Here is a 9,363-nt window from a genome sequence, read left to right on the forward strand (position 1 = left end):
TGTCGAAGTGCTTGACGGAGAGAAGCTTGCACCTGTTGACACCGGGCTGGATGGCACCCAGGCCTCGTAAGATTCGAACCTGGTCCACATTGCATACGAGGGGCTCGATCGAGAGCCGCTTGAGCTTGGTGTAGACGGTGTGGAGGCCGCCCACTAAGTGCTTCAAGAACAACTCGAAGGCTTGTGGTAGGCAAAGCATTGTATCGCCATTGATGACAAACGCAGCCACTTTAGCCCCGCGATAGTCCACGATTTTGCACTCATGACTTTCTGACGATGGAACTGGCGGTGGGGAGTGGTACTGACGGGGAAAGTCTTTGAGCCCGGCCAGGAGTGAGGACATGGGAGGCTCGGAGCCCAGGGAAAACTGGTGCGGCATTCCGCCACCGAGCATGCCATGTCGGTAGCCTCCTAGTCCAGGGGGTGAGGACGTGGGTATGGGCACGGAGGGCGGGAGTTGCGACGTCAGGCTCTGGACTTGCGACACGGCCGCCAGTAGATGCGACGCCAGCGAAGTCGACGACGGAGGAGAGGGACTTTTCTGTGGCGGCGACGAAGCTGGAGGTCGTCCGCCTTGGGTAGCGCCGGGATCCATGAGGGCCTCTGTACTCATAGCGAGTCTGTGTCGTACACACGTCCGCGCGCCACCACCAAGACACACACACTCTCCCTCAGATACAAACTACAACTCTACAACTGCTATTGGATCGGATTTCAAATCGAATAGTTACAAAAATCAAACAATCAACTGATAGCTGGCTCACTCAATTATTTGCGTTGCGAGTGCCATTATGATTGGTTGTTGGGGTGCTAGAGTGGCGTGGCTTTGGTGGTGATTGGTGGAGGGGATGTGGAGTGGGAGGAGTCGAGGTGCGCGCACCGAGGGGAGGAGCGATTCTCCTCAGTCGGCGGCCAGCAGGCGGCACGGGTAGGAAGGTCAGAACGTAACACCTCATCCGACTTGCACTTGGCGGCAAGTCGTTCGTCCTCCAACGCTACCTGAGCATCACATGTGGAGCTGTAATGTATGCTCTGCCTCCTCACTGGTTGTATGATTAAAGTGTTAACCTACGTAGACTGTTAGGACGTGCCGATGCAACTAGTAAGAAAGATTTGTTGATCTAATCGCAATGTTTTGATAGATTGCATTCATTTATGATCGGGGACTTATTCCCAAATATTCCATCCGTATACAATACATGACAACATAGATTGTTTAACTGCAGGAAATCTATGTTAGAAATTATTTACAAATAAGAAATGAACATGTAAATTAGTTTTGACAAATTATTTTACATATTTACTCGATCAAATAAGGATATTTGTTCACTTGAAATATAGAAATTATTTGATTTACGAGCATGTATCTCTCTCACGAGGTTATTGACATTCTCCAACATCGAAGACACTCAGCAGTCTCGCTTACAGAAAACGACACACACCTTCATTTACATTTACCATCATTTCGATGACTCTCTTTGTAATGATTACACGACTTGCACGTTCGCCAACCAAGGCCATTTTTTAGGTGATACTTCAGGATGCACATCGATCTGTACTGATGATATATATATATATATATATATATATATATATATATATATACAATGGTATCATTGGTATCAATATGATTATCATTCTTATCATTACTATAACTATGATAATTATCATAACGCTCCTGCCTTTGTTTTTGGACATATAAAGGTATGTAGTATCGTGATTATGTGTACATATACCCACAAATATATATATGAAATACAATATATATATTGGTTGTGGGCTGGGCTATCAAGCGTTGTAGACTGTCATGGGTTGTGGGCAGCCATGTCTTGTGAGTTAACATGTGTTGTAGATAGCCATGGGTTATGGACAGCAAGGGGTTATAGGCCATGGACTATCATGGGTTCTGAGCTCTCATGGTTCATGGGCTACCATGAATTCTGGTCTTCTATGGGATCTGGAAGGCTGTGGGTTATGGGCTACCATCGGTTATGGGTTGTTCCAGGATGTGGGCTGCCATCGGTTGTGGGTTAACATCACAGATAGGTAGCCATTATCTGCTACTGGTGTCCCAGACTACAAAGGTGATGTGTCCTCTTGGCCATAACAGAGAGTATATAATCTTCCTCATCTTCAAGTTTCTGAAAATACTTAAAACCTTACCTATGAAAGCAGGTCTTGTCAAATTATTGCCTGCGTGAAGCGTACTATTTTTTTTCGCTTTTTCTTTCTTGTTAGTTTTTTTTTTGCAACACATATCGATTATGCAAATACTGAAGAGGAGACACAGCGAGTTAGGGGCAACACAGTGTCATTCACCCCTTCAAGTCGAATGGGAGGGTCCGTATTCTCTCCCACCCCCCCCTCCCTCACTAGCATGAGTACATCAACTCCTATCATAGCAAGTGCAATGTTAGAATCATCATTAGCATCTGTCATAGCAACAGCTGTGCCAGTATGTGTTAGAATCATCATTAGCACCTATCATAGCAATCGCTGTGTCAAGATGTTAAAATCATTGGCATCTATCATAGCCACAGCTGTGTCATGATATGTTAGAATCATTAACATCTATCATAGCAACAGCTGTGTCAGTACATGTTAGACTCATCATTAGCATCTATCATAGCAACAGCTGTGTCAGTACATGTTAGAATCATCATTGGCATCTATCATAGCAACAGCTGTGTCAAGATATGTTAGAATAATTGGCATCTATCATAACAATATCTGTGTCAGTACATGTTAGAATAACCATTAGCACATAATAAAGTAACCACTGTGTCAGTATATGTTAGAATCATTATTTGCATCTATCATAGCAACTGCAGTGTCAGTGTATGTTAGACTCATCATTAGCACCTAACATAGCAACAGCTGTGCCAGTATATGTTAGAATCATCCGTAGCACCTATCATAGCAACTGCTGTGTCAGTATATGTTAGAATCGTCATCAGCACCTAACATAGCAACCACTGTGTCAGTATATGTTAGAATCATCATCAGCACCTAACAAAGCAACCACTGTGTCAATACATGTTAGAATCATCATTACTCACTAAATCATCGCCAGTCATCATATATCACTATGTTTCTATCAAAATCTATTCTTTTTGATCACAGGAAAGTCGTCTCGTCTGCAGTAATACAAATATGCACACGTTTACAGTGTGTGTGTGTGTGTATCTGTTGTGTGTGTGTGTGTGTGTGTGTTGTGTGTGTGTGTGTGTCTGTTGTGTGTGTGTATGTGTGTGTGTGTGTGTGTGTGTGTGTGTGTGGCGGTCCTGTTGGGGAACGTCATCACTCGTCTGTTGCTTCTGTTTGCCGTCCTGTTATGAGACATTCTCCGTCATCCTCATCTGTTGTTTCTGTTTACGGTTCTGTTGTGAGACATATATCATCCTCGTTTTTCTTTTCTGTTTACCTCCTTGTTGTGGGCTATCATCCTCATCTGTTGTATCTGTTAACCATCCTGTTGTGGGCCATCATTATCATCTGTTGTATCTGTTAGCCGCCCTGTTATGGGACATCATCATCATCTGTTGTATACTGTTTGACCGCTGGCGCTCGAGGTAATTACTATGGGATTAACGGAACCATCCCCTTTAATTCATCCCAGCTGCTAACGGCGCCAACGGAGGAAACAGGACAGAGTTAACGGGGGATGGGGTTTACAGGGAGTGTGAGACCAGAGGCTCGCTGACCACTTGGTGGCTAAATATGTTTACCGCAGCCGGGGTTCGAACCCAGGGACAGTCTATCAAAGTAAAGAGGGAGGCGCTTCCTTATGGAAATGAAATGAAATAATCCTACGCTCTTAGAGGTAGGCCTACGCTCTTTCAGGTAGGCCTACACGCACCTACACGACGGAACTTTAACAAAGTAACTCTTAATTTTTCATTTAATTTTGGAGGTGAGTACTGAACAGCGCTCCTTGAAGACTCATGCGGGAGCCAGAGTCATAGAATATGAATCTTTAACACAATCTGAAAGGCATTGTCGTTGGCACATTCATAATCATCGTATTTCCGATTTCTGAATCTAATTCTATGTTAGAAAACGGAGCTAATTCAGTCATATTGTTTGTGGCGTCCACAAAATGAGCTTCACTGTTCCTCTCACGGGGGAGCAGTGCCCTCCGCACTGCTGCAGTGTAAAGTGAAAGAAAGAAAAAGGAAAATAATCGTATTTCTGCTTTGGTTGTGACATGAAAGCCGTTGCGACGTCTGTTTCCTCGTGTGCATCTCTTGGTTTTAGAATCCTCCTCACCCTTTTCATGTCGTCTTTAACAGCAGCCATCTGGGCCATTTGGGGAACAGGCAGATTTCTCTCTTCTTCTTATAACCTTTTCATTATTCTTCCGTCTTTATAACTCCAATATATCTTTTTTTTTTTTGCTCATATCTTTCAAGGCCAAGTCTCTCGCTAAGGGCTCTTCATGCCATGATCAAAGTCCTCGATATAGTATATGTGATGAAAAAAGGTAAAGAAAAAAAAAGGACAGATAGAGGAGGTAGGAGGAAGGAAGAGCTGGCGTGACAACGAGATGGATTTATAAGATGAAGGACCGTGGGTGGGATGGAGGGCCGTGGGTGGGATGGAGGAGTTGGGGCTGAAGGGGGGGGGGGGGTGGTTGATCATGGAACGGTGCAAGAAGCTAAGAGGGAAAAGAAAAAGGCTTTCGAATGGAACGGGAGGGGTGGCACCGGTACACTTGATGGCGACAGGATCGTAAAATTCCCGACTCCAAATGGAACAGGAAGAATTGGCGTCTTGTGACTCAATGTGGAAAAGGTGATGGATAAGACGCGGCAGCCTTCTTGTGAAAGATGGTCATCTCTCTCTCTCTCTCTCTCTCTCTCTCTCTCTCTCTCTCTCTCTCTCTCTCCCGTTTGCTGGAAGGGAAGGCAGTATCTAGATGCCTGAAACCTCCCGGAGCCAAACTTTTTTGACACAAGGAAAAGAAATATGGAATGAATGGGGCGAGTGTGGGAGATACAGGGCTTGGTGGAGGGAGAGTGAGGAGGAGACAGAGGAGGGAGCATATAGTGACGGGGAGGTAGAGTGAGGGAGGCAAAGAGGGTTGGAGGTAGAGTGGGGGAGGTAGAGTGGGGGGTAGGGAGCGTTGGAGGTAGAGTGGGCTGGAGGTAGAAAGGGCTGGAAGTAGATTGTGGGAGGTAGTGAGGGCTGGAGTTAGGGGGATGTAGAGAGGGCTGGAGGTAGAGTGGGGGAGGTAGAGAGGATTGGAGGTAGAGAAGGCTGGAGATTGAGAGGGCTGGAGGTAGAATATGGGTGGTAGAGAGGTCTGGAGGTTAAGAGGGCTGGAGGTTGAGAAGGCTGGAGGTAGAGAGGGCTGGAGGTAAAGAGGGTTGGAGGTTGATAGGGCTGAAGGTAGTGAGGGCTGGGGGTGGAGAGGGCTGGAGGTAGAGGAAGTTGAAGGTAGAGAGGGCTGGAGGTAAAGGGGAGGAAGCTGTGTGGGGTGTCACACAGTGTACTTTACCGCACGGGAAAGTAATTTCTCAGTTATGATCGTAAACACTGTAATTCCATTCATATGAATAATTACATCTTATATATATATATATATATATATATATATATATATATATATATATATATATATATATATATATATATATATACATATATGAACCCATCTTCGATCAGTCAGGTATCATTTGCCATTGACGAACCACCAGAATTTGCTTCATTATTTTTTTCCCTCTCCTTCACAGACCACCCCAATATCCTAAGTCCATCATATTAAACATATTGTCTGACCGGATGCCTGGCATTCCATTCCAACTAAACATTTATTAATTTTGTTGATTTAACAAAAGCCATAAAATCCACAGGGAAAATGAGGAAATCCCCTTCACTTTTGTATGTTTGGGATATATTCAATTTAATTAGCAATACTTTTTTTCATTATCGCTATTTTTTCCTTCTTTCTTCGCAGAATGAAAGCATTAATAACCGGGTATGTATATTTTTTTCTGTCTTCTCCATTTTTTTTTTGTTTTGCATTTAATTTGAATAATGCCTTTGTAGACTCGACATCTTCTACCACGAGGTAAAGATGGCACATTGCACGTGATGGCTACACGTGCGTCTCGTTTCAAGAGAACTGTTACAAATTCTGAGATTTTCCTGCGGCACCCTAGTGTTTACAAATCACAAAGAACACCTATCATTAACTCTCCAAATCCCCATTCTCTTTAAAGCCATTCACCCCGATGGCATCGGGGGGCGGCGCAGCTCAGGCCTGACAGACAGTGACAAAGGCATGGGAGTGAGGGACAAGGACATTCGAAAGTCAAAATTACACGTTGCCTTACCCCCCTCCTGGGTGTTGGGTTCGCCAGTCGAACTTCAATTGGATTTTTAGATTTGGGTTCAGAAGGTTCGCTCCCAGAAGGGGTGGGTCATGGGTTAGCGGGAGTGGATGGGTAAGGGAGAGTGAGTAACTGTGAGTCTGTGTTTTGAGTCTCATCGTTTCTGATATAGTATTAGTGGTGAATAAGGTAGGATATTTAATGAATTCTTATTGGACTGTTGAGGAAAAGAGAATATTCTCTGTTTCTAATGAAGTGTTGAATATTATAGGATATTCTCTTCTCTTAAAAGGATGTTGCATACGATAAGATATGCTGTGTTCTTCACTACTTGTGCCTGACCTGTTCCACTGTGAAGATACAGAGTGAACATTTTATGCCCATTTGTACATCAGCATTGTACAACGGCACCTTTTAAGTTCACAACGATCAATACTATTTTAGCTTTCCTGATAGATATGAAAAGTTTACTGAGTTACTCACGTTTGTGGAGGAACGTAATAGCATCATGTTCATTACTTTGTATAATAGAATATATATATAATATATATATATATATATATATATATATATATATATATATATATATATATATATATATATATATATATATAATTTCTAGAGTCTTAAGACAAACGGTGAGGCAAACATTAGGTTGGGGAGTACGATTGAAGGTGGCTGATGTAAAGGCCGAGCAGGGTTCAAGGGCTTGTGCACGGGCCGGTGAGGGCTGAGGGCTGGTGAGGGAACCAGTGCGGGCTGGTGAGAGGACCAGTACGGGCTGGTGCGGGTAGAGGGCTGCCTGAACCGTACCTACTCGGGAGACATCTGTCGCGGGTTGCCAGGTGTCCACTACCTCTTTTTCCGCCACTCGTCTGATGGTGGCGGTATTGTTGCGTCCGCTGGTCCCGGGACCCTGCTATTGTTGGCCAAGAGTTACACTGTGGCCAGGCCCGTGTTGGCCAGCCTCTGGGCCCCCACCATACACCTGCTGCCCGCCAGGGGACGCGCCTTTCCTACAGCTTCTGTCTCACTGTATCTCTAAAGTTACACACACGATGACTCCAGCCTACCTACCGCTGGTCTTTCCAACGAAACCCACGAAAGACCAGCTTGTCTGTTAGGAAACTAATATACGATGCGTTAAACTCGTACTGAAATAATATCTTTTTTTCTCTCGATCACTGTAATTTGTAATAAGCTGAGTGTGTAATGTAATCTATGTAATCTCCATTTCACGGTCTCTTACAGTTGTGGCGAGTGGTGGGCGCTTGTGGGCATTGCGGACGATGGCAACCAAGTGAACAGGAAAGGTTTCAGTTACTCCCCCTTGGTACGCCAACCCCTTCACCTTCTCCTGGAGTACTTCGTCGAAACCCATCCGCCATAACCACCACCAGCACCATCATCTCCCACGACTGGACCGTCTTCAAGACACACACTCTCTTTCTCCCCACTTTGAGAAATAGGTACATGGGAATGCTACGTACACCAAGCAACGCCTCGGTAAAGAGGACGACGTATAACCCCAAAAATAGAAAAGAAAAAAAAAACCGCCACTGAACATTATGATGTGAGAATATGAGCGTAATATTTGAGAACGTGGAGGTACGGCGAGGGTCAAATGTACGAAGTATCTTTATTTGCTTTGATGGAACTGCACAATAGAAATCACCCGGGATTCTCTCAACAAATTCGAAAGGGTAATAATGGTAATAAAAGAAAATAATGCTGGCGGAAAATCTTTATTATGTGAGAGACATAATATAAAAGGGGGAACAGTTTCAATCATCTCAAAGGGGGGTCACAACGGGTCCCCATCGAGAGCAGCATTGGCCAATATACGTTTAGTGAGAGACATGGACTGTGGCTACTGTATTTGGCGGGGGCTAACTTACTGTAGCTGCAGAGACGCCGCTACTGTATTTGGCGGGGCTAGCATACTGTAGCTCCAGAGACGCCGCTACTGTATTTATCGGGGGGGGGCTAGCTTACTGCAGCTGCAGAGACGCCGCTACTGTATTTAGAGCGGTCATTCTACTGTATTTAGAGAGGTTGCCCCTCTGTAGCCCGGGAGACGCCGCTACTGTATTTAGAGAGGTTGATGTATTATTGTTGGGGGAAACGCTGCTACTGAATTTGGAGAGGCTGCTCTAATGTATTCTGTGAGGCTATTCTACTGCCTTACTATGTTTGAGAAGGCTACCCTACTGTATTTGGAGAAACCCTTCTACTGTATTTAGGGATGCTGCCTTATTGTATTTAGGGAGAAAGTTTTCTTGTTGTATAGGAGATTCTTGTGCTCTGTTTGGGGAGGATGCCATACTGTATTTAAGAAGGCTGCCATAGTGTATTTGGGGAGGCTGCCATACTGTATTTGTGGAAACTATTCTGCATCTGAGGACTTTTCATATGGTATATGGAAGGGCTTTCATACTGCATTGTGAAGCCTTGCTGAATTCAGGAGGCTTCCTAGCTGTATTTGGAGAGTCTGCCATACTGTATTTGGAGAGTCTGCCATACTGTATTTGGAGAGTCTGCCATAGTGTATTTGGGGAGGCTTCTATACTTTATTATGGAAACGTTCTGTATTTGAGGTTCCCGTGCTGTATTTGAGAGAGCTTCTTTACTGTATTTTGAGAGGCTTCCATCTTGCATTAGGAAGACTTCTAATGCTAACGTAACCTAACCTAACTAAGCCTTAATCTAACATTCACTGGCCTTATTCAACCTAACATAAACCCAGCTTAACTTAAAAAAAGCCTAAAGTAAAACAACTTAACCTGACCTAACCTAACTAAACCTAACCTACACTAACCTAATTTAACCTATTGTAACCTAATATATTCCAGCTTCACCGAACATAACTTGACGTAAACCTAACCTAACCTAAGCTAACTGAACACATATCTTTGGCGTACATATGCAGCCAACATCTTGGTAAAACAGAAGAAAAATATATAAGATTATGATCCTCTGTAATACAAAAAAAAGAGAGAAAAAAACGCACCTGAATTTCATGAGTGAA

The 9,363-nt window shown here is 44.0% G+C and overlaps 1 protein-coding gene across 4 annotated transcripts in view; it reads right to left on the reverse strand.

Moving 5' to 3' along the window:
* Nucleotides 1–699, reverse strand: part of LOC139762340 (dachshund homolog 1-like) — a 138,558-nt gene extending 137,859 nt beyond the window's left edge. For all 4 annotated transcript variants that reach the window (XM_071687021.1, XM_071687019.1, XM_071687020.1 and 1 more), the window contains exon 1: nt 1–699. This exon is cut by the window's left edge and continues 28 nt beyond it. In XM_071687021.1, coding sequence (XP_071543122.1) covers nt 1–613 — 613 coding nt within the window. In that variant the 5' untranslated portion in view covers nt 614–699.
* Between the last annotated feature and the right edge of the window lie 8,664 nt (nt 700–9,363).

The sequence above is a fragment of the Panulirus ornatus genome, chromosome 43, assembly GCF_036320965.1.
Source record: "Panulirus ornatus isolate Po-2019 chromosome 43, ASM3632096v1, whole genome shotgun sequence".
NCBI classification, from domain to species: Eukaryota; Metazoa; Arthropoda; class Malacostraca; order Decapoda; family Palinuridae; genus Panulirus; species Panulirus ornatus.